This window comes from Pyrgilauda ruficollis, unplaced genomic scaffold (genome assembly GCF_017590135.1).
Source record: "Pyrgilauda ruficollis isolate IOZ18807 unplaced genomic scaffold, ASM1759013v1 scaffold64, whole genome shotgun sequence".
NCBI classification, from domain to species: Eukaryota; Metazoa; Chordata; class Aves; order Passeriformes; family Passeridae; genus Pyrgilauda; species Pyrgilauda ruficollis.
This window is the reverse complement of record NW_024528155.1, coordinates 3,373,779-3,399,946: the sequence shown is the minus strand read 5'-3', so window position 1 is coordinate 3,399,946 and position 26,168 is coordinate 3,373,779. Positions and strand designations below refer to the sequence as shown.

The window sequence follows — 26,168 nt, the reverse complement described above, 5'->3', positions numbered from 1 at the left end:
CTGAAATTATGGTATTCCCTCACCTCGCATTTGCCTTGAGGACCTTGTGGCAGAAGTCCATCGTGTAGCTGATCCGTGTAAACTCAGCCCGCTGTAAGACATGCTGAAAGAGTCACAAGGTTGTCTCCTGTGTAGACAACCTTTCTCAATCCCTGTAAATTAACATGTCTACGTTAATCACAAAAATTTACTCCAAAGTATTTTCCTAGCCTTCTGGTTGGTTTGACGGAGAGAACAAAATTTCAAAAGGGAGAACCATGGGGTTTTTTCCTTAAATATTTACAATCTCATGCTGAAGTTTCATACGTAAAAAGTAAGTGAGAAATATTTATTACAAATGCTTTCTTTGTTTCTTTTTGCATACAGCAATCCATAGTTATGTTTTTATACTTTATGCTTCAGAACATGCTTCAGTACTTTACTAATGAACTGTTAGTGAGATCTTGTACTACTTCCAGCTGACTCTCAAAAGTACACAGACTTTGGGTTTGAAATTGTCTTTAGAAATATTCAGTAAAATGTTTCGTTTCAAGCAGTGACTTACAAAAGCTAAACTGTAAATATAGTTATTCCTTTTTATAAAAGAAATTAAAATATAATCAACAATAAGTTCAATTTGGCTGATTTAAGTTAAGCATATAGCTGCAGCAGTGTTCCTGATGCAGAGCATTAAACTGGTCCCCAATTCTGAGTAACTCAATGAAACTTGCACTCACTGCAGGTTTCTCTTCTGATCTAAACAAAATAAATTCTGTCTAGATTTTTAAAATGTTTATTTATAAGGTGCTGTCCTATTTAAACCAGTTTTATTCTCCAGTTTATCCAGAACATACATTTTGATGAATCCAGTATCAATTCTAAAGGAAAGGGAATTGGCATTTTATTTTATTTTATTTTATTTTATTTTATTTTATTTTATTTTATTTTATTTTATTTTAGTCATCTGTTCCCAATGTCCATTATTAGAAAACTTGCATATGTTGGTAAAATTGTTGATATCCTAATGAAATTTGGACAAAAAAACCCAAACCAGCAGGCTTTATGACCATGAGCTTGTACTTCATTTTTTTTTTTTACAGAAGGTAATACATCAGCTGCAGAACTAATAAATTTTGTGATGGTAAATTAGTTCCATTAGAGAAAAATGCATTCAGAGTGCTCTGTTTGTCAGACAATCTTTTTGAAGAACTCAGCATAATCTTTGCTATATAATTTCACCTCCTCCTGTTTTCTCCCCCCATAAAAGGGTAACTTTTACCTCGTTCTGCTATTTTATGTCAGAAAAAAAAGGTATGTTTCATTTAAAGTCTGTTGTGATTAATTCTATTTCTACTTTCTAAAACTTTATTTCTAAAGTTTTTCTTCAGAAAACTAATTTAGAATCTTTAGATATCAGTTGATTCTGATAATCTCAAAAAAAAATCTTTCTTCCTTCTGAGAGGGGTTTAGGTATAAAATTGTAACAGGGCATCTCCACAGGAAATGCAAAATGCAAAATAAGGGAAAATTTTAGAAGAGTTTGAATTAGTTGCTAGTGAATATAATGGATGATTCACAGTAGAGCTCATTAAGAAACCGTTTGATTTAGAATGATTCATATTTCTATCATAACACAGCTTTAGCCAGTGCTTTTGCGGACCTCAAAAAATTAAAGTAAAGCAAACTTTAAAAAATAAAATTCCTTCTTATTGTATTGACAAATTTTAGTGATTAGACTTTGTGAAAAATATGAGCGTAAATAAATATGCAGGCATATCTTTTAAAATAAGATTAAAAAGTACTGAAAAACAGATTTCCCTCAAGCTTGCTTATCCTTCACTTTCCTTCTTTCATTTTCACGTATTTTAATATGACATTAACTGCATATTTATAGTAGTTTATTTTACAGAACAGTTTATGATACAGACAATATACAGAACTACAGAAAGAGCAGCTCTTGGATATTTCAGGTTTCATTTCTAATAGTCAGTGTGTTTGCAGTCACTGTCCTTTCTGGATTACTTGTTGAATTTTGCTTTCAAAGCAGAGTTAATATTTACTCAAAGTGTGGCTTGTCAAGGATTTTAACATACATATTCTTTTTATCAGCTTCTGTCTCAAGCTTTTCAGACAGTATGTCTCTCCACTGGATTAAGGAGTAATTTTAAATTTGATTTTAAATTCAAATAGCTTCAAAAGCATATTCTTAGATGCTTTCACAGCCTGTATACTAACAGGTAGAACAGTGAATGAAGATGCTGATGTAAACCAGCTTTGTGCTTAAGAAGAGCCTGACAACAAGTTCACTCCCCATGGTCAGTGCTCTCCTCACTAAGCTGCTAAAGTAACAAAAGGGTGTCAACTACTCATTTTTCCCATGCATTGTGGAAAGCCTGATGTATTGCTTGTTCACTAAGAATTTTTTCCATGTTATTTCATGTATGGGTTCTGATGCATTTAAGAGGCTATTTTGCCTCTTTGGGATATGCTACTATTTTTTGCAAAGTGAAGAATTTCAGTATAATGCAATTTTTTAATGTCTAATTTAAGAGAATTATTTTTAAACGTGTGTCATTATAGAGAACTTTGAGTTCATTGGGTTTTAGCCAGAGCTTTGGGCATACAGGCTAATCAGACTGGGAAGTTGGGAGCTGAGAGCTCGCAAGGTGAAGGTCATCAAAATAATCATCAGCTGTAAAATAAAATCTTAACTTCATCCAAAGAGTCTGTCAGAGGGCTATGAAAAATTAAAATGTGACATTTCATTTTCAAGAAAATGAGGCTAAAAATGCTATGCCAGTAAGGTATTTTATGCTGTGCCCATTTGTGCTTTCCATTAGAAAAGATGTTAGTGTGTTTTTTGTGAAGACTAAAAAGTTACATGTGATTTTGGAATTGTGAAGCACCTTGTAATACATGTGCCAAAGTCCGTGAGTAAGAATACTTTTTCATACCTTACTGTTTTGGTGCTGATTGCTATTCCTGATCCAGCAACTAATATCAACCGTTAGAGCCTGATTTTGCCTCTTAAAGCTTGAGTTATGTGAAGCATGCTTAGTTATTCTGCAGAGTCTGGGTGTGTATATAGAAACTGGGAAAGGCTAGAGAGTTGAGTTTTTAAAATCTAAAGGCACTCCTTTGAAATGTGCTCTTTTTATTGGTGACAGAATATTATCAAATATAGAGCTAAGAAAAGCTGAATTCCTGAGCCTGCTCTACAAAATGAAGAAGATAGATCTTTCTGAAGGAAGACCATCTGAGTATATAAAATCTGTTAGTCCAAATACTCAAGATTAAGCAGAATTTTGTACAGAGAATAATTATTGTAAGTTTTTTGAAAGGAGAAGAATCAGTCAGGGAACCTTTGTCACAGCTGCTACTGTCAGTCCCAGCTTTCACCTCTGAGAGACACAAAGGTATTCCTACATGCCTTACATTCTGTCCCGTTGTGCTCATTTAACTTCATTAAAATGAGCCATGTTTAAGCACAGTGAACCTAATTGTTTTTCAAAACAGTCAGATTATATGTTTAAAAAACACATCTGTAGGCAAAGCTCAGGACTTTTTGTACAGCTTTCGAAGAGCTTTAGGTATATTCTTTATTCTGCTGAGTAACAACAAGTCACAACTTCAGTTATGCCACTGCAGGAACAAAATAGCTTGAAACTGTTGAAAAGAACACAGTGGGAGTAAGAATATGCCTGTACTGGGGGATAAGTACCAAAACTGGGGCTTGAGGAGAGGTGGGTGTGTTTCTTAATTGAGGTAAGAAAAAATTCTCCTTAAACTCTCTGGAAACTTTGATAAGACACATTATTTTTTTCACATAGTCAAGACCTTCTGAAGCAGTAGTCACCCCTTTATTTGCAGGATTACTTTTTGATACATTGATACTGAGCTCTCATCTTCTGCTCTTTCTAGTGGATTGCTGACTGTCACAAATTTAATCCTTTCCCAATTTCCCAATACTTACAGAACTGATTCAACAGATTCTCCTTAATATTCTTAACACTATTGTTGAAAGCACAGGGTTTAAAAAAATAAAATGGTCAGGTACTTTTAAGGAGCTTCAGCAGCTTTGTTGCTTGTGACCGAATGGCTTCTCTTGGAAAGATGGAAAATCTTCCCATCTGCTACAGCTGCAGACAGGTATAGTAATTTAGCACAGCATTAGCTCTCTACAGCACCATTGAAGACAAGACCTCCACCAGTGGAGGACAAATAAAAGCTTGGCATCCTTAGTAAAAATGGCAGTTAACCCTTATTTCTCTACTGGTGGTTTATCTGTTGCTTAAGCATTGATGGATGGGTATATGACAGAGGCTGGGGGTAATTTTGTGTCTTTACCCTTATATTTAAACTAGAGTTTATGTTAAAAATAAAGGTAAAATTTCTTAAAAACATACAGTCTCACCCATCTGATTTTGTGTTGATTTTTCTCCCCTATGTCCTTTTGTTTCTTTTTAGATTATATTTTTCATTTACCTTAGCAAATAACGTGCTCATTACATAGAATACTTCACATTTCTTGGTTTTATTAGCTTTTTGTAAATAGCCTGAAAATGCTCTTGGCAGAAAAATCATGAATATTTTTGGCTGTGGTAGAAGCAATCCACTCAGCTGACTCTTACCCATTACTTTTGATTGGGTTCACAATGCTACAGTTGTGCATCAATCTGTTTGAAATGCAGGCATTTGTTGTGGAGTTTTGCACTTTCATTAAGCAGTTATTGTGACAAGAACATTTTTGCTGCTCTTCATAAATACTTGGGGAACATCAGCAGAAGTGTTAGAAAAATGATAAGGAGCAGCATACATTTTTCCAAGCTGCCCTTCTGATCCTAAGCCCATCAAGGCAGGCAAAATTTCTTCCACTGACTTCATCATATTTGGAGTCAGCCCCATTGTTCCTTCCATGTGCCATTATGGATTTCTTTTTTCCTTTCTTTTAAACAGGAGGAAGGGAGAAGGAGTACAAAGACATCTCTGCTATCATCATAGATAAAAGTGCTGCTGGTACTAACCTTCTAACTAAGACTAAAAAGACAGTTAGTAACAGAATGGTCTGATACTGTGGGGGAGCTCTAATAGGTGGTTAGATCAATCAGTTTCTCAACAGAGCCTTGACAAGTTTCTGATTTACTGGGATAAGTCTGTTTCCAGCTGTTAATAGTCTAAAATATTTTTATGTTTGACAAGAAAAAACTCAGCCTGAATTGCCATTGGCAGGACTTTCTTCTTGATTATGGTAAAAGCAGTCCATTTTCTTCCCTACAGAAATGGCCATCTTTTCAATCATTTTTAGTTCCTTCCTTGACTTGTTCAAGGGGGCAAAACCGAAAATAGCAAAGTTATCAGAGGCTGTTCATGGGAATTGAAACTGCTGAGTGTGAATTAATGCACCAGTGGTCAAGCTTAATGTTATACTTGATTACTTCTTATTAATCTTTTTTTAAGATTAATGTGTCTTAGATGTCCAGATGTGAATGTGTGTTAATTATGTGCAGCGAAAAAGCAGACATTCTACCAAATAAATGAAACTTCATCACATACACACAGGGAAGGGAAGCAGTACTGAAAATCATGACACCAACAGTGAAAGCAGAAGAAAGAGACTGCTGTTTGATAAAGAATTTGAAATATTTCTTTGACAAACAAAGCCACTGCAGTGTTGTCGCCTGAGGAATATATTTATATTTTTCTGAGATGAGTTGTAAAACTCCCACTCAGTTTGGCTTGAGAAGGAATTGAGCCATGCTATTTTTTCACAAATATAATAATTCAGCTATTTTTGGTTTAAATTAGAGTGGTGTCAAGACTTATATATGCTGATTGGTGAGAACTGGATAGTGGTGTTTCATGGGATGATGATTGCCTGGTGAATAGTGTGTTCCAGCTGCAGCACTGCCTGCCTGCTGACATATTCCTTATTAGAAATGAAGTGTGATAAATAATTCTTATGCCTATGTGACTTCAGCCAATGATTTTTGTACACTGAAGGAATACATAGCTTTTCTAAATGACCCTTTATGCTGCAGCTGTGTGAGGCTGGGTGTAATCAGGAAAATCACACTGCATGTGATTTAGATGTAATACAATTAAACAGGTTTAATACAATTAAATATGCAGGTTTAATACAATTAAATACTAGTTCTTATCTTCAAGTGTTTCACAATCTTTCTTATGCAGATTTTTGTTCATTAAGAATAATGGGCTTTAAATATTTATGTGAATATTTGCCATGACTAATTTAAAAAATTTAAAAAATATAAAAATAAAAACCTTTTTATAAATAAGAATTAATGACAACAAATCTTCCGTTTTGAAATTTGGCTGGTAATGACAAGATTCTGCTTTGTGTGAAACTCTTCACTGAAAGGAAATATTTTTTTCTATTTCTTTAATTCTGAAATTTCAGGCTTCCTAGCTTTCCATGGTAAACTGTTTTCCTGTTGGATTTCAGAAGTTTCAGATATAGAGTGAATGGATACTTTGGGAAAACTACAGTTGAATATTGGAATGTCTTTCAAAGTCCAGCTGGAATGAGGAGATGTTCGTAGTGCCTTCTGATTACTGACAGAGAGCAAGACAGCTCTGCTCCAGTGCTGGTGTGGTTGGCTTTTCTGCTTTCTATAATGTCCACTGGAATTGACTCTACCGGGGATAATCTCAATGGTGAAGTGAAAGATCCAGTTGTAGGAATGGCTTTTATGAGGTCTTCTGGTGGCTTCTACAGCCACACATTAGAAATGCTCTTATAGAAAAATATGAGAAAGTTTAACTTTTGCTGTGACCATTTTGCTATTCCCTGCATAAATGGAGAAGTTCACTCTTTGATGCTGGGATAACTTTGAAAACACATCTAAAGGCAGTGGGTTGATTTCTTTCCCTTTCCTCAAAACAAAGTAGTTTAAATGCCTCTGGTGTTAGTTTTTAGCCATTTCCATGACTGTACAAATAAAGATTCTGCAATACTACTTTCTTAAGATACTGCTTTTCCTGCTTTGATGCAGATATAATAATATTTTTTTACCTGATTGTGGACACAGGGTAGCAGAAGACTGTCCTGGCTTTGCTGGTTCAGGCTTGAGTGTCAAGTGGTAGTGGTGCCTAGTGGCTTAATAAAGGACTTGGAAATCTCTGCTGACACAGCAGTAATCTTATGAAAATCCAAAGCATGTAGACATGTACCAGAACTGCTAACCACAGAGATTCAAAAATCTTAAGTGAGGTTACAAAATATATGAGACAAGATTAAACCACCTTCTTAAAAATATGTCAAAGAAATTATTACAGGACTATCATGAGTGTGATACCGTTTTATACTGTCTCAATTTTACCTACAGATTTTTAACTTGAGAAGTCAGCCCTTCAACTTTCCATATACAGTTGCAAGAGAAAAAGTTTTTAGTTTTTTTTGAAATATTAAATTAGGCAAATTATGTAATTTGCATGCTTGAGCAGTTGCAGCAATAACTGCAACAATTTCATGTCCTCCCATAGCCTTTGTTTCTTAATCACAGTAAATTCATTAATAAGTACTGGTGATGATTTTTAAATTAAGCATGCAACATTTGATTGCTGAACTATAGCCTTAAAATCATAACTAGGTGAAATACTCTGAGCAGGAAATCCAGGACACCTGACCTAACAAGATGGAAACATTTAAACAGGTTCTTGAATTGTGCTAGCAAATATTAATGTAGATACCTTTAATGAACAGTTCATCTAGGGAACCTTAATTGTCTCCATGTCTCCGTGTCTCCAATGAAACTTGAAGAACTTCTGATGTGATTTTAAAATTTATGTCACCTTTTTTTAAGAACCTATGTGTAGGTTGGCTTGTATGTTTTCTGACATGGTTAAAGGAGGATAAATGGATAAAGACTCCCATTATCTCTTCCCCATGTTGTTCAAGACATAAGAAAGTAGTTTTGATATTCCTTATGGGTTATTTATTTCTGGAATTTAGTGAGTTGTATTTGAATGTTCTGTTTTCAGTCATATGAAGCATGGAAATGACCAGGGTCAAAATCCAAAGAGAGGCATTAAAGAAATGTATTATAAATATTTATGTGGACATTTCTTAATATTTGCCTCAATTGCTAATCTTAGAATATATTGTAGCTTTAGTACCCTTCTGTGAAGCTCATCCAGACACTACGGATCATATATTTTACTTGATACTCTCTAGGGACTATTAGCATGATAGGTACACAGGCTTTTTTCTTGCCTCCTGGATGGGACAACTGTGTTTCTTTCTCTGTATCCATATATTTGTTTCACTGCTGTTACTTGCTACGTTTGTTAAGTGGAGACTAAAATACCTAAAATTTAGTGCCGTCTAGGAAAAAAAAAACTATGTCAGATTGTGTTTTGCTATATGCAAAGCTCTATGGTCATGAGTTAAATCTGCCGTTCTTTTTGCTGCTGTGGTTGTCATTGTTTATGTCCTTAGGACCTCCAAATGTGGGCTTTTACTACATTTTTCTAGGTTTTGTTCTAGGCAAAACAGAAAAACCTGCATAAAGTATGTGAGAGACAACACTGACAGCAGGAGAGAGAAAAATCCAGGTGAAGTCTGAAACAGGCTTGATTGGAGTGATTGCTGTGGTCTCTGGCAGTCAAAGAGCTTTTATGTTGTTATAATCATCAGAGCATGGGTGGGACTTTGAAGATAGTATTTTACAGACATTTATGGTGAATATCTTGCAAGTGTGAGAACAGGGAGTTTCCTGAGAGTGCCTATGTGCTTGCTCTGCATTCTTGGTCCGTCACGGAGACTGCAGTCCGGAAAGGAAGGAAACAGAAGTGGTTATTTCAGTTGTGGGATGAAGGTTGTTTACAGATTTGTGAACTAATTAAATAAATGTCCCTCTGTGACCGCTGTGAGACACGGATTTAGGGACTGGCTAAAATAATACCCTTGGGGAATCTAACAGCATTTAGTTAACCGGAGGCTTCACAGCAGCTGTAGGGGTGATTGCAACCTTGAGTCTGCAGTGGCTGCTGCAGATAGTCTCTGTGGCAGAGCTGCCCTGTCCAGGAAGCAAACTTCCACCCTACTTTAGGCTATTAGGCTTTTTTTTTTTTCCCCACCACAGACTGAGTGGTGACAACAGGTTTTTAAACGTAAAATGTATCTTCCCCTTTTATTCAGTGTATATGTCATGTGAAGATGAGATTATTATTCTGAACTTGGCAGTTTTTGGAAGGGAAAAGGGAACATATTCTACTATAATACTGAAACTAAGTCAAGACATGGCACATCGTGAAATTTCACATAATAGCTGACTAAACACTAAAGGGAGTTTTTGCTATATTTAAGCTAAACATCTTTTGATGGTGAGAAATACAATGGCATACATTTTATTTACCTTGAACTCGTAGAAGGAGAGGGAAGACCATAGGTTGTCTAAGTCAGCATTTATGTGTTCATTTAGGATTGGATTTCTGATCATAGCGTTGCACTCAGGCCAAGGAGATGAAGATGCACTCTGCTGTCTGGTTGTGCACACAACCTGTTCTGACTCTCACACTTGCCTCAGACAGCAGCAACTGTGGTATTCTGGTGTCTTATGCTACTGCAGAGTATTACCAGGACTTGTGCCCCTGGTGAAGAGGTTATGTTAAAAATAAAGAGATTTCTGCTACTTTACAGTAATAACCAGATACTGAATTATAAACCATTTCTACTACTGGTGTTATTTCTATACCTTCTGATTCATTACTGCTCATGTAATTGTATCTGAGTTATATTTAATTCCTTACAGCTGCTTTTAAAATGAGATTGTATACAAAAATGGTTGTATGGACCAGTTAATGCATTTTTTTCTGAGAGCACAATAGTTTAACATATGTTTTCACTATAAAGAAATTGTTTTCTTCTTCTTTTCAGATACCATGACCAACAGGATGTTACTAGCAATTTCCTTGGAGCAATGTGGTTGATTTCAATAACTTTTCTATCCATTGGATATGGGGATATGGTACCAAATACATACTGTGGAAAAGGGGTCTGTTTACTTACTGGAATAATGGTGAGTGAATTTGTTAATTGGATATGAGATTGTGTTTGCTGTTAATTAATTTGAAATTAAGCCCAAAACGTTTGGTAGTCATAAAGAAATATTTATCTGCTGGCTTGTAGAGTGTATACTTAATCAGACCATACCCATAGTCTCTCATTCCTAGTAATAAAAAGGAGTTTTCTTCTTCTTTAAGCAAAAATGTAATAGCTGTGCAATGAAATACAGAGAAACAAATTGCACCCTGACATAATTCATAGCTTCATAAATTTCAATAAAGTCTTTCATTAAATGTAAAGTTATCATATAATCTTGATCATCTTTGGGCATGTGTAATTGGACCAGTACTAATAATGGATCTTCAGTTATGAATTTTGTTTCTTGAAATTAATCACAAAGAGACATAATGGTGGCTAAATTCTTAAAATTCTTTTGTTTGAGCATTGTTTTCTACTCTATTTCTTACAAGTCTAATAACTTATTATTCATAACAGTCCATTGCTTTAAGTGGAATTATGTTATGCAATTTGCACAATAATACCTTTTGCTACCATTGATACCATGCAGCAATTGTTAGGTTATGCTCCATATATATTTATTAAGTGTATTTCATGTTTGGTTTTAATTTTTTGAACTGCACCGTTTGGTCATACTTGGGCAGGGAGTAAAGTAATGCATTGTAATGCTGGGAAAATTTACACATATCTACAGTAAATTAGATGCAAACAAGTTCTGGACTCTGCCACCCTTATTTGTACCAACTTCTATGTAAATGTCCCTGTGAATGAGAAAGACTGAATGATTGTCATGTATGTACAGTATACAACAATAAGATACATACTTGCTTCTGAATTTTTGCCATTAATTATAAGTAATGTGTGTATAAGTAATCTGGCTCTGTTGAAACAGCTGTATTGGGATTATGGCTGAAAGGAAATGATATCGAAGCATTGCTCCTTTTGAGGATAGGTTGATAGAATATTTGTTTATAATAAGTGTACGTTTTATGTCCAGAGAGGAAAAAAAAAACTTTTTTTTTTTTTTTTTTGGTAAGGTTTAAGGTTTTTTTTTTGACAAATGCTCAAAAAAATGTTTTAAAAAAGACTGATAGCTTTCAGTTTATTGACCATTATTGACAAAGATTGACAAAGATTTCTAGTATATTTTGCAAAAGGTGATAAATGCATATCTCCTTAAATACAGAGTTTGCAGTGGAGTTGAAAGGTACAGGCTAAAAGCAGAGGAAGGACTCACAGGGCTTTTTTAAAGGCTGTTGGCTGAGCTCAAATCTGCCATCTTCTGGGGTGTTTGCCTTTGCTCCTTTCTGGGTTGGATATTGATGCCAGAGAGAATGAAATGTGGTCATAAATTCACTAGGAAAAGGGATGGAGAAGCAGTGTTTATTGACACCTTGCAGGGCAAGGATTGCAGAATGAGGATAGAATCCACATACAAAGTCACTTCCACTGCTTCCGTGGAAAACTCAAGTATGGATTTATACATATCGTTTTCACACATTGGCATCTCTTTTTCACAACTGGTAGACTTGTAAAATGTATGGATGAAACTTTCATGTCTCTGATTGGGTTTTCTTAGTGATTATAAGTTCTGCAGCTGCTTTGGAAGAGCAAAGGCTCCAATCAGGATGTCATGGTGATGAATTTGGGATAAACATCTTCAGAGACAGAAAGCATTCTTAACAAGAAAATGAGCCAAGTAGCTGCTGTGCTATGATGGGTAAAACAATAGAAAGCCTAACCACTAATAACATTAAAATATTCTTTGAGATAAAAAACCATGGAGCATTGAGAAAAAGTCAGATGCTGGAATTACTCTGGGTTTTTTGGGGCTTGCATTTTGTTTTGTTTTGTTTTTATAAAGGAACTGAGGAAATATGGCACAGTATATATAATAATGAACTCTCTTCTAGCCTAACCTGTAATACCAAAAAGCTTACAGGTCTTGAATATCATTCTTTAAAAGCAATTACTCTTCTGAAACTTGTACAGTAACTAATTAATGTTTGTTGTGAAAAATATAAAATCCTAAAAGAATAGACCTAGTTATTTTTATTTCAATAGGAGCAATTGATGATCTAATTAAAAAACACACAAAGGTAATTGTTGAAAGGATGTAGTAAATAAAAACATAAATTTGATTTCAAGAGGTAAAGTGTAATTCCCTAGCATCTGAAGCAGTAAATGCATTGGGTTAGTGTGATCAATGCCAAATACTGCTGAGTGTTTGCTTTTGGGTAAGGTCCCTATTAAAATGGATGGAAGGGGGAATAAATAGAAATACTTGTGAGTACAAGAGTAGTTACACAGAAAACTGAAGAATTAATACTGGCTTTGTGGAACTGGCGGCCCAAGGAAGCCTACTTTGGTGCCTTGATTGCTATGAAGGTGCCATGTCTATCTTCCCACTTCTGCCGCAGGAATTGCTTCCTGTGCAATGGAAATGGGAGTGCTCAGGAGTACAAGGCAGTGAACTCTGCCTTGTACTCCAGCTTGAGAAGTGGACTTTGTGCGGTCTGCTGGTGGCACCAAGTTGTGTTGGTGATTGACATTGTAACTGCTGCTGTCTTAGGTCTCTGATGTAAAGTGTCACTTTTAAACTCTACAAGTGCACACTGCTGGAAAATAGGAAAATCTTTACACATATTCAGATTATACCAAAAGGAAAAATGCCTTGAGAATTGTTGAGAGTAAGATAGCAAAGAAGTTTGATTAATGTATTAGAGAAATTTGGAAAAAAAAACCAAAATAAAACAAAAAAAAAAAAAAACAAAAAAACCCTGTGAACAAAAAAGGCAAACAATGAAAAAATAAGAACAATTTACATTTTGATCTTGCAAAGCACTTAAATATATGAAACTTTCATAAAAATACTGGCACAGCATGTTGCAAAGAGGAGCCAATGCAGAGATATTTTACAGTCAAGCAAGTGAAACTGAACTGGATGCCTCAACTCAATTACCAATCTGTGTTTTAACAATGAGACTTTACTAGGCAGCAGTAGTAGACTGTGGGCCAGGTGGACTATAAATCGAGAGCAAATGTATCCTCTGCCCCCTGTGTACATTAGGTAGGTCTGGAAGAGTGTGTTGGATGGACACACGTACAGTTGCTGTCACTGTTCTCAGAACAGGAGAGAGGGGAGATGTGGAGACCTGTGCAGCTTGTTGGTGTACTGTATTTGCATGTGTTTTATGCCTGCTGAAGTTGCCGTGCCAGGTTGTCACTGCCCACCCAGGCAGATCTCTCAGATGCTCATCAGCAAAGGCATCTCAGCTACAGGAGGAACACTTTCCTTGTATGGTTTCTAAGTGGAATTTAGAAACCATACAAGGTTTCTAAGAAACCGTACAAGGTTGCGGCTTGTGTAGGCAGCACTTCCACTTTCTTAATGGCTTTTTGCATCTAGGGCCTTGGAGTGGTTTGCAAAATTTTCCCTACTTTATAAGGAGATTGATGAAGTTAGCAAAAATTTAAAGGTCTGTAGAAGTTGGTAAGGAGGAGTGTGAGAAGATATGGAAAGGTGCATAATTATGGACTGTGAGATGGATAACTTCTGCAGACCTTTGTAAGCTTTTGCAGTTACACAAGATAAAACAATGGCAATTAATTCTTCCGACTGCAAATACGTGGACCTGTTACGAGTTTTAAGAAGGACATTTTCCTTTTAGATCCAGCACTATGTGGTGAGGTGGTGCGTTTATTGTATGATGAGAAGCTTATGATGCAGAATCTTCCTGCAAAGCCACCCACCAATGGTTCGTAACAGACATGTGGGCCAAACCTATGTTGCTGCAAATAAAATGGATGAATTGCAATTGTCCTGTCACAGGATGCAGTTGGTTGGGTATAGCTTGATGAAGTTTGCTTAATGAAATAGATGTTATTTCAAGTGTCTGCATTGCTAATGTGGAAATTATACTTTAATTGCTTCTGTTGTTGAAATGAACTTCAAAGACACTGTTAGGCCTAGGAAAGAACCAAATAAATAAGGAAAGTTTCTTAAATGTATACAATAGCTGTGGACAAGATACAGATAACTATCTAAAATAGGAACAAGGCACTCAGAGTAGCAGTTTCTAACTGTCTTATTCTTTGTTGGTAGCAAAATCTGAACTGTATTATTTTTGAAATGTAATAGTTGTTAGATTGTAAGAAAAAAGAGGTGAAAAACAAGTAGGTTTTAACTGCATAGTTAACATTGTCTGCATGTCTTCTGGGATGGGACCTGAAAAAGAGAAATATAAGGTAAACATCAGATTCAAGCAAATATGGAAATTATTTTATATAACTGTGTGGATAATGTACAAAAAGATCATAAATTACTATGCATAATAATGTCTAAAATGTGTGATTTTATGAAAACTTTTGTTCATGTTGTTTAATTGTGTAGTGTGTCAGAGAAACATAATGGTTTATAAAATACAGAAATGTATTTTGAATTACACTTTAAAAGCTGAAAAGGTATGATCAATTCAAGTTAAAGCACTGTGGTGCATCATTCTGTGGATAAGAAGATATCAAACATCTAGAACATTGCTCAGTTTTTACTTCTTTGAGAGTACAGAAAATATGAAAAGCTTTTCATGTGATTTGATAGCATCTTGGGTCCATGTCTCAGATATATGCTGGAATATAATTCAGTAGATTCTGATAATTCAGTAATAAATATAAGTGACATCAGGATTTAGAAAAGACGGTGTTTGTTCCTTCTAGCAGAGTACAACCTAAGTAGACAATGTATTGAGCAGAAATTTTATATGGAGAAGACAGTTAATGATGCCTGCATCTTAGGGGTAAGGCTATTAAAAGCTGGGCTGCTGAGAAATTTTTTCAGCTCCTCTACTATTGTTGTTCCAGCACAACAAATTGTAAAAATGATAACTTTTGTAGGGAAAAAAGGTAGTTTGGGATTATTTGATGTCTGTGGCTTGTTGGAATGAAATTTCTAGCTGAAGTAAAGAATTGTAAATTATCAAAATCAAGTTGAGAAGCTTTAAAACATGATCCCTGAAGTAGGTTGAGAGGGCATTAATCTGAAAAGTGAGACAATGGCAGAGGTTCTACTCCATTTGAGTAAACAACACGTCTTTCAAAATGAGAAAAAATAAGGAAAAAAAAACTTCTTCAGAAGGTCTTTAGTTTGTACTAGTAGACCAGGGAAGTTTTTGAAGTGTCAGAGGACACAGGAAATTTTTCCCACTAAGGTCTAGTTATGGATGCATTTCAGTAAATTCAAAGGCAATTAGTTCCTGGCTGGAATGAGAAGCAATTGTCTCATGCTGTTGTTGCTTACATAGGTATGACTAGAGTTGATGACTGTTGCAGCAAAACTTCTTTGATCTGAGAAAATGTAATTTCATTTGCAGTAGCCTTAGATTTAATACAGCAGTTTTTGTATACTTTTACACACATTCTCATGAAACTTTTGTATTTACAACACAGGTGAAGAAAAAGAACATCACTGGTAGCTTTCATCCTGAATTATTGAAATTATGTTTCCCATCAGCCTTACAGGCTGTTAAGTCTGCTCATTTAAGGGAATCGGACTTCAACCCTTTCCCAGCAAAAAGTTTTTTATGCGTTTTGGGAAAAACTGTCCCAGGGGTGTTTTACCTGTTACAACGACTGCAGGTTTACCAGAAGTCCAGGCATATTCAATTGTCAGGGTTCTCTGACAGTCTAAGTCTACAGTCATTACCACTACATTCATTAACACTACAGTCCTTTATAGGTTCCCCTATAGAAGAGATACTGTCTTCATGTTATAAATCTTTATGCCCTGTGCTGTCCCAGATGTCTCTCCTAGTACCCAGCTTTCATTTCTTAAGAAGTTTACTTCACCCTCACTTAAGACTACCCATTCTTATGTGTGACACTATTTAATCAATTTCACATTTATACATAACATTTTAATGGTCTTCATAATTTTTATTTTCACAACATTGCTAAAAACCTTATGGACTAATTAGAAGCAAACAAACATGCTCATCTACTCTTATATAGATCAGAAATTTAAATGTTGCAACAAAGTTCTAGATGTGATGCAGACAAACTCCACTGAAGATAATAGTAGCAAGGCAAATATTGAATACATGAAAGTATAAATAATGCAAAGATTTGTTAGATCACCCTTTGGTGAGGTAACATAGTTGTTGTCCTAGTACTAATTTTATTTCAGTCTTGCAAGGTTATGCATCTCTCCTAGTAAACAGTGACAAATGCAAACCCATATTTATACAGCACCATTTCCCTAGCATCTGTCTATATTGTTTTGGAGAGGTTTTCTTTTACTTCAAGCAACATTTTTTAAAATTTTTTTCCCCTTCCCTGGTGGTCATGTATGTCCACCTTTGAGAGAGCCGAATGAACAAAATGCCTGTTTAAATTCTTACAGGATTTTCATTTTATGCAGAGCAGCAGGAGGAATGTTGTGCCTTTTCTGGTGCAGAGCTAAATTTCCCACCAGAACCATATGTCTGCAAAGCGCACCTTCTCTCTCCCTCAGTGGATCCCAAGAGAAGTGAGCAAGAAATGTGGCAACTGCCTACTTTCAGCTACAGGCAAGTATAGCAGGACACTTTTGTGATGCCTACACCACTTAAGGTTGCACTTCACTTCCAGTCCAGTAAACCAAAGGTGACTTTCAACAGAGACACTGATAGACAGTGTTGCTTCCCTTCTCACCAGCAGCATCCTCCTGGTGGTTGCAGTAGTGACTCAGTTTGCTGTAGTCTTTTAAAGGTATCTCAAAACCTTATCAAAAAAAGAACCAATTGACAATGCTTGAGGCATTTAGTTAGAGGACGACAGGTTTCTCTACTGACCTGCTGCTTTCAGTTCTAACTGAAAATGCAGCCGGTGCTAAGCTTTCTTGCCTTAGATAAACCCTTGGTTGAAGAGTTGAAAGCACTTCTCTGGCTGTCAGTAAAACTGGGCCTTGACGAGAATGTTAGATGTACATGCTAGACTGCCCTTGAAGTCTGAACCCTGCAGTTTTCCAGTCACTGTCTTGCAGCAGAATGAACCTTCAGTCTTAGCACTTGTGAGTGGTAGTAAAGGCATGGTCTTGATCCAGATTCCATAGCCACATTTTCACTGTGTGCTGTGGGAAACACCAGCTTTTTCCCTCCAGCTGCCATGGCTGTGTCAGGTGTGGTTTACTGTAATGTAAAATCCTCTGTAGTAACTTTTAGTTAGACAGCTTTGATGTGTTGATTCTGCTGATATCAGCAGAAAGCTCAGTGTGGATTGCAGAAGTGAAGAGGACAGAGGATTGTGGCTGGACTGCAAAAGGCATCTCAGCTGGCATGTAGTAAGTATATTGGTGAGTGACTTTGACAAGGAAGGAAAAGGGAAAGTCAGGTCTAGTATGATGCTATAACTAGGTAATACAGGCCTACCACCTTTATTAATTCTTATTTATATTCCTGTAGCCCTTCAGGACTCCTGATTCTATTGATGCCAGTGCTGTATAAAGAGAATAGAAATACGTAGTCCAAATTACTGAGTTTAGCATTCCCATAGAGCAAATAGAATGGGAAACAAAGAGGAATTATGTAGGATCAGTAGAAGTCATCTTGGCATACCAGAATCTGAAGTACCTTCACTGATTTTGCTGGGCTTTGTAGTAAGTAAAATCCTAAACAAAGAAGGGGAAGGTTTTAAAAGAAAACAATATATTAGATTTATGTGTATCTTGGGAGCTTTTACTAAGTAAATAGGTGATGCAAAGAATCTTGTCTGAAAGATGTTGTAAGGACTGAAATCCATGAGGAGTCATAAAATATTGCAGCTGAGGGCAAATGTTCTGTAAACAATGCCATAGAGAAGGGACTACATCAACACAGAGCGGAGTAACATGGTAATAATGACAGGCAAAGAAAATAACCATTGCAGCAACCTCTGATGTGTCTAAGACATAGTTTGCTTTGTTAAAGCAGTCGAAAGGAGGCTTGCAGTAATTCAGAACTAAGTGCCAAGAGGAGAGACTGTGCAGAAAATAGGGAAAGTTGAAATTTATGATGCCTGTAAGCAAAATGAAAGACAACACCGAGTAATAGTCATGCTTTTTTTCTGAGGGTCACGTTGAAGCTAAATTCATGTCACCTTCCGTTGCTAAATTTAAAGTATAACTTAAAATACAATTAATTTAATCTTTCTTCTCTTTCCCTTTTCAAATAGCATGGGCTTGACATTAATGCCTGATGACATTATCTTTTCCCCCTCAATTTAATCTATCCTTCCATTCATTTTTTTAAGGTGTATCAGCATCATTTAGGTTTATGTAATGGAAAAAATTATTATCCTACTAGTGTTTAAAAACTGCCTGACCATATATGAGTAAAATGCCAACATACACTTCCACTTACATTTCTATCAGGGAAACTCACTTTGGATTCTAGGCATCAAAGGGCTAGAGAGGAGAATGGCTTTCACAGACTTGCATACCTGCATAAGCATTTGAACTTTAGGTGTCATTCTTTGCCTTAACAGGGGCAGCATATTTAGAATTAAAGGTGATACAAAGAATGTCCTCAAGTTGCTTGCAGTCACATCAAATTGTTTTCATAAGCGACAGCAGCTAAATAGATTGACAATCAAGGCAAGTTTTGTCCTGTGTAAATGGTTGTGAACCTTATGCTAAAGGTTGTACTGCTCATCAATGCATCAGAGATCTGATGCCACTGTGAAGTCCAGAGTTTGTTGATTTGCTCACTGGAAGACTGTGGATATGGTTATTTTCAGACTTCTTGCTTTTACTGTAGACAAATATGCTACACTTCATATCAAGCAAGAAATAATGTGTGTTCAGGATGAAATTCATGTGCTTCATCTTCTGATCCTTGCAAACAGGAAATAGGCATTGCTCAGCTCATCAGTGGAGCCCTAATCTTGCCTATTCTTCAGTCTGTGATCTTTAAGAGCTTCTCATGCTTTAGTAGATAATTTCATTCAGCTTGTACATGCTTTCTGGAAAACAGAATTCGGGTATCAGAATCAGCTTCTAAAATGGGTGGTTGCTGACAAACACTTGATCATAGAGTACTTGAACACCATCAAATTAATGAATGGTTAATTCTGTTATTACCTGTTTCCACTAAGTGGAGCAGATGAACAATGTAGTCAGACCTTAGCCTTGGCTAGATCAATTTGCTTACACTGCATGTGTTGTAATAATTTCTGTCCTAAGTGCCCTTAAAACCAGGCTGCTTACCAAGCCAAAATAAACTCTGTAATGCAGGAAGTGGTCAGGCCGGTGATTAAGGAGTGTGAATTCCAGATAGAATTGATTAATGCTTTGATACCTGAAAATATATATGGTCCTGCCTTTTTAATTTTCATCATCTTACATTTAATTCTCCTGAACAAGAGCTTGAAGCAATGATTTATTTTATTATTTACTTCAAAACTGGATAAAAATAATGCTGTTGAAAGTTAATGCAGTAATCAAATATAAGACTTTGTAGAATCTTATTCTCTAGAAAGCCCCTCCTGCAGATGAAATAGTGCTTTTACTTAGATTGAGTAATTTTAATAAATAAGTAGCTGATGCATTGCATAGTACTGATGTAACAAACTGAGCATGTAAGCTGACCTACTGATTTTCCTATGAATCAGTATATTCAAAAAACATGGCAAGTATCATGCACACAATGCTACCATTTTTTAAAGTAACTATATTTCCTCCATTTAATTTCTGCAATTTTGAATCATTCTCGCTTTATGAGTATTTTTAAGGATGCTGAGCTCTTTAGGGGGGCCATGTAATATTGCAGGTTGCTGTAACATAAAATATTTATCAGCATCATGTAGTTTAAGTGGAATTTTAGTTGTTGTTGTAAGCTGCTATGAGTGATTCTTTTTGAGTTTCTTACAATACTGTGAAATGTAAACATGCAGGTAGTATAATACTTCCTACTTCTGAAGAAACACTAGAAGAACTCATGTTCCTATCCTGAGATCCCATCATATACCACAAAACCAGGAGGTTTATACTGAATTTAGAATACCTTGCCATCACAACAAGCTGTTCTGGAGATGAGGAAGACAGCAGTGCATATACACCATAGAGGTGGTTGTCACAGCTCACCAGTGACAGTATTGTGACACCGCAGGCAGTAAATTATATGTGAGACATAAAACTCCTACTTTTGACAGCATTTGGCCCTTACAGCTGCTGTGCCACATTGAAAATGGCTTAATCATAAAGGCTGGAATGATTTTGCTTCAAAGCAAGCTCTTTTGCCTGCCACCTTCCTCTACCCTTTTTGAGGGGGATTGGGAAAGAGCCATCTAGTATTTCTGTCCCCCAGTAAATTGGCTTAAATAGGTGGTTTTTAAACCACCCCCCAGTGGGGTCTGTTTTGATAAGCTCATTTCCATTCTAGCTTTCTTGCTGTGAGCAGGCAGAGCTCTGGTTATGTCATTAAATCAACATCTGGCCCTAATTTTCCTGACACACTGAACCAAAAGATCTCTGCTTTTATCTTCATTTCCTTGCTATTATATGGGGTAATTTATTAATCTAATTGCCTACAGAAAAGCCTTCTGCGTATTAGGATTTCCCTCAACAGGAAGAAGACCTAAAGAGCACTGTCTGTTTTCTAGGGAGGTAGGATGTGTTAGAGCATCTTCTGCCTTGTCCTCTTCTCAGTGGAGGCTCAGTGGGCTCCTGAAGTGCTTAGCCTTAAGCTGTGTGGGCTGTATTCTTTCTTTTTAATTGTTAATGGGGTCTAGAGAGGGAAAATAACTTTGAGCACCATTTTGACTCATGGAGAGAGCAAAACTTTAAGTGAATTCCCATGAACTTCCATTGTCACAAGACTGGATAACAGAGAGGTAGAGAAAAACAAAGACTTAGTACTGAGGACAGGAAATAAGCAGGAAATGTAGCAAAATTATTAGGGGCTCATTTGAAGGAATGCTTTTGAGGATGGAAGATGAACACTAATTGGAGAAAATGAGAGGAAGATTGGATGGATTTTTTTGAACAATCTACCAGGGAAATGGAGAAATTATTAATTCAAGGCTTTCACAGAATTCATTGTATGCCTCAGTAAGTACACAGAGAGACAAGATCCAGCTTTTTTTAACACTCTCTGTGTAAAAAGGGTTTCCAATGAGTTAATTTATTTTGCAGTCTCTATGTTTTTATTAATGGATTTTGTATTTTGAAAGCTAAATTATGAGATTTCTTCTGGATTTTCTGGAGAGGGTAAAGCAGTTACAGATGTGGGGGATAGAGAATAAATTTATGGGAGAAATACAGAATGAGTAGAAGAAAGCTCTGTGTATCAAAACATGCTAAGCTTCAATGAGAAGCAATGAGAGATTGCTTTATATTGAAGAGTAACTGACACAAGTGAATAACAGCTAGATTGGAATGAACCTGCAAGTTAAATGTAGCCTTGCATATTTAATGAGATATTTATACCTTTTAAAAAAAGAAGCTGTAAAAATTTCTTTATTAAAACAAAATATTAAAGCAGCAGAATTTATAAATTCTGTAAAGGTAATGATAATTCTAGATGTATAAAATTGACACTGCTTGTTACCTGGCTCATTTTAGCCTCCTTTCCTTTTCATCTGCCCCATAAAAACCATTTGTATTTGTGATGCTGATAAAGCCACTGTCATTCCAAAGACACAGACACCCTCTGGAATTTGCCTGTTGTGCACATGCATGTCCATGTGTATACATGCATCTGCACACATATGCACAGCATGAATTAGAAAATTGGTATTTTCTCCATCCAAGATTTGAAGATATGGTCCTGTGTATGTGTTGTATTTTATATGGTAATAAGATAAGCAGAAATAATATAGGAAAAGATCACTGAAGGACTCAGAACAACAGGAAAATATACTAAAGTGAGTAAATACTAATTTTACTATTATTTTTAGGCCCTGCAGAAAATCCTAAGAAACTTTTCTTGTGTGTGTGTGTGTGTGTGTGTGTGTGTGTGTGCGCTAAATACTAAACTAATCTTATTTCCTCTTCAACAGTTGTTACAACCTTGAGAAAATTTTAAGAACAGGGTACTCTGTTACTGGGTTTAAAAAGTTGGTGTTATCATTCCCTTTGTTTATGCATTAGAAATGGGATATGCTCAAATGTTCAACCCCTGCAGGGAAAAAATAAACCAAAAAAACCACAACAGAACTTTCAAGTGATGCTGCTCACTAATTATTTTGGTGCCTTAATAGTTTACTAGCCTGTAAATACTGACTTGTCATAATACTCTGAAATGAAACAGCTGTAGTAACTTCACTGTATTTACCTGGGATTAATCACCTGATGTCTGCCATACTTCTACAGGAAAGGAGAAACTTCCTGTAAAAACTCTGCAAAATGCAGTAGTAACATCTTGGGGGTTTGTTTTATTGTTTTCAGGGTGCTGGGTGCACTGCACTGGTGGTAGCTGTGGTGGCAAGGAAGTTAGAACTTACCAAAGCTGAAAAACATGTGCATAATTTCATGATGGACACCCAGCTAACTAAAAGAGTAAGTCACACTTTATATTCACAACTGAAAAGGAATACTGTGTATTAATTTCTTTCTGCATTTGTTTTTAAGTAGTCTCCTGCTTGGTATCCTTGCTGAACTTTATCATTAGTATTATTTTGAAAAATTAGAAATTGGATGCCTTGAGTTTTTCTTTAAGTTGAGGGCAACTGCAAGTTGTCAGCAAATTTAATTATTTATATAGAATATTGTATAGAGGTGCCTTGTAACTGGAAGGTATTTGGTGTTAACTAGTTAATTAGCAGTTAAGTGCTGTGAAACCAGAGTATTGTATTAAACCAAAAGCTTTTGCATGGCATATGAAAATATATCTATTTGTATCTAAAATAGGTAAAATGACAGATAAAAAATTTCAGCTAGGAGAGATGTTCTTAAGAAAACAACATATGTTTTCATGTTGACAACATATGAACAATAACAGTGAGGCAGTCTTTCCATCTGCTTTTTGTACACAACACATAGTTTATTTAGTGGCACACAGTACTGAAGGACCCTGAAAGGTATTTGTATATATTATTTTTAGAAGAGACCATTTTTCACAAAATAGGCATCATTGGTATTGATGGAAATATTTTAAATGAAAGAAAATGCAGCAAACAAGGCAATACAAATCCTTTGCTGAAATAAAACCGGTCAGTGTTAAGGGAACAAGAAAATGAGTAGTAGCTGTACAGTCCACTCAACTTGTCCAGTCTCCATTATTGAGAAGAGCTAATGTGAAGACAAAGGCACTTACAATCACAGCTCAGCAGAGCTCAGCAGTTTCTCCTTCGTGGTGGGTGCAGAGGGATGTCAGTGCCCGAGATGGAGGGTTTAGTTGTGCTCCAGGCGAGGAGGAGGAGGATGGCCGCCCCAGCACAGCTCCATGCAGCACTGCAGCGCTGCACTGCTGCGGGCTTGTGCTGCAGAGAGCCCTGTCCTGTCCCCACGTGCTGAGCTTCTCAGAGCACTGCTCTGGCTGTGCTGGCTCTCATTTCTGTGCTGCTCACCACTAACAGCCTGTATCTCCTCTAAGGAGTCACAGCAGGGAAAGACTAAGGATGAGTGGGAAGACAGTTCCTATATAGGTGTAGAGGGTGTCTGACAAGGTGTCTCTCTGAGCTTGTTGATTTCTATTGCAATCAGTTAGGGTGTTGTTGATACTAGAGCACAGAAAATAATTTGTCCTTCCATAACACAGTTACTTTTCTAGGGTTATCTGACAGCTGAGCCCAAAATGTGTCTCAGAGATTGGCCAGATTTTGAGTCTAGTCTTTATTTATGCCTTTTGAAGTTTATTTTATTCATCTATTCTTCATATAAATCTCAGTGTTAATCTAATACTTTATTCAAGTGGTGCTTTCAGAGCTTTAAACTTGTGAAACTCAAAGCATATGAAAAGTGAGCCAAGCAAAGAAATCCAAGATGCACATCAGATCACGAATCATGCAGTTGCTGGGGATCTTTCCTCACAGCCTGATGATAGTCATACCTTTTGGAAGTGCAAGGGCTACTTAGGGATTGTGAGGAGTTCTCTAAACCATGGTTGTGCTTTCAGTGAAGATAGGACAGGGTTCTTCAACACTTAGAGGTGCAAGGTAGGGGAGCCTGTTCTGGGCCAAGCTATTGCATGACATTCCTGCAACGTCTTAGCCATTGACTTAGCTCTGACACTGCAGTTACTGGCATGATGTAAAGCTGGAGGGAGAGAAAATAAAGACAAATAATTAGGACAATTTTTCTTTCCAAGTAACCCAGTCATTCAACCATTAATCAACATTGCATTCAAATTATTTGTATATTTTTAAGCATTCTTGAAAATTTTGGAGGGCCTAACAATAGAGCTGTAGGTACACTTAAGACGTTATGGAAAGCCAAATTTAAAAAAAAAAAGTCAAAGCACTTTTTAAATAGAACTCTGCCCACATTAATTGGCAACATATTTTTTCATCTTATTGGAGATTGTTAAAAAAGAAACAAGTACAAAAAGTAAATGCCACCCCAAAAAAAAAAAAAAAAAAAAAAAAAAAAAAAAAAAGGACCAAGTGCACAAACAGCTCTGGAAGTTTAAAAGACTGTTTAATTTCTAAAAGAATCAAGTGTTAACCATAGAACATGAAAGAAAGATATTTTATGGTCCTATTGAATACACTTAATTAACATACAGATAATGCAGTAGTATTTCCTCACTGCAATTTATATTGCCATAAACACCAAACAGTTCCAACTCTTTGAAGAGGGAAAATTATTCCTGGGTGCAAAAATATTTGATCTGAACACCACATCTTTATAAAAAGGAAACTGCTCAGCAGTCCCCTTAATCCAGTTGTTGCTTTCTTCCCTCAGTGCTGCAGCTTCTTGAGGTACCCATTTCCCACAATTAAGACAGCATTTCAAAAGCTTTAGGAAGAGTTAATAAAAGAAAAGTAAAAACATAACATAAGACTACTTTTGTCAGCCTGGTGTTTTTCTTTTATTAAACAGGTGAAAAATGCAGCGGCCAATGTACTCAGGGAAACATGGTTAATTTATAAAAACACAAAGCTGGTTAAAAAAATAGACCATGCAAAAGTAAGGAAACATCAACGCAAATTCTTGCAAGCTATTCATCAGTAAGTACTATTTTGCTTTCTTTTTCCTCCCAAGGTGTTTTCTCTGTTAGTTTCCTTCTCTCTCAGTCGCTTTTAGTCCTGTCCTGCCCCCTCCCTCCTCTCCCCCCACCATTCCTTTTCTTTCGTAGATGATTTTTCTGGAAGTTGATTTTCTTTCAGAGTAAGTCAAAGATAATTTGCTGTATTATCTGTTTACAATAAAATAAAAAGGTACACTGGCAGTTTATGTCCATATAAATGGTCAATGTTTTTTAGAAGTTTCCCATGCTTCTTGAATTATCTAAGACTTTTTTTGTTCTATGCCACTGAGACTATCCTTTGTTTTTATGCATTTTCTTCCAGGTAGAAAGATGTGAGCTACAATAGACAGAAGAAAATTAAAAAAAAAAAAAAAAAATTTCTTTGTAGTAGATGTTTTAATATTTTGAAATCAGAATGATGTGATAGAAGAGAATATGTATGTAGGTTTTAATGAAAAGAATATTCATCAAGTATGATTTCATGGCCACCAGCATTTAGTTGTTTCTCTCCACTGTATATTCTCAGTGCTTAAGATCAAATGTTGGTATGTCAGCTATAACCCCTGCTATCTGTTCTAGAAAATGGGAGTGTATTTCAATAGTTGAGACCGTTGAGCACCTCTGGCATTATTCAAATGAGTTCTTCCCCTCTACTTGAGAGTCTGAAAACAAGCCTGAGACCTAAAACTGGTAGTAGGGTTAAGCTGTGCCATGGTATTGCCAAACTACAAGGATTTGTCTAACATTGACAGTATATATTTGTCAGAAAGCACATCCAAATGAGCAGAATTGCACAGTGGTTACTATTACTGAACTACATGAGACGGGGAAAAAAACTCAGTGTTTTGTCCTCAGGAACCAGAATTCTTTTGAGGAATGGTCAGGGTCTGTTTGTTCGATTTGTTATCCCGATTCACCCTGAGGCAGTCATTTGTACAGCCTGTGAAGATAGTTCCCATGAGTTACAGGGAAAAAATAGATACATTTGATTTCAAACTGATGGT

The 26,168-nt window shown here is 36.2% G+C and overlaps 1 protein-coding gene across 3 annotated transcripts in view; it reads left to right on the top strand.

Moving 5' to 3' along the window:
• The window catches only part of KCNN2 (potassium calcium-activated channel subfamily N member 2), a 68,107-nt gene that overhangs the window by 35,711 nt on the left and 6,228 nt on the right, over nt 1-26,168 (top strand). For all 3 annotated transcript variants that reach the window (XM_041484177.1, XM_041484179.1, XM_041484178.1), the window contains 3 exons: nt 9,878-10,019; nt 22,422-22,532; nt 25,017-25,144. In XM_041484177.1, the coding sequence (XP_041340111.1) occupies nt 9,878-10,019; nt 22,422-22,532; nt 25,017-25,144 (381 nt within the window). The remainder of the gene's footprint in view (nt 1-9,877; nt 10,020-22,421; nt 22,533-25,016; nt 25,145-26,168) is intronic.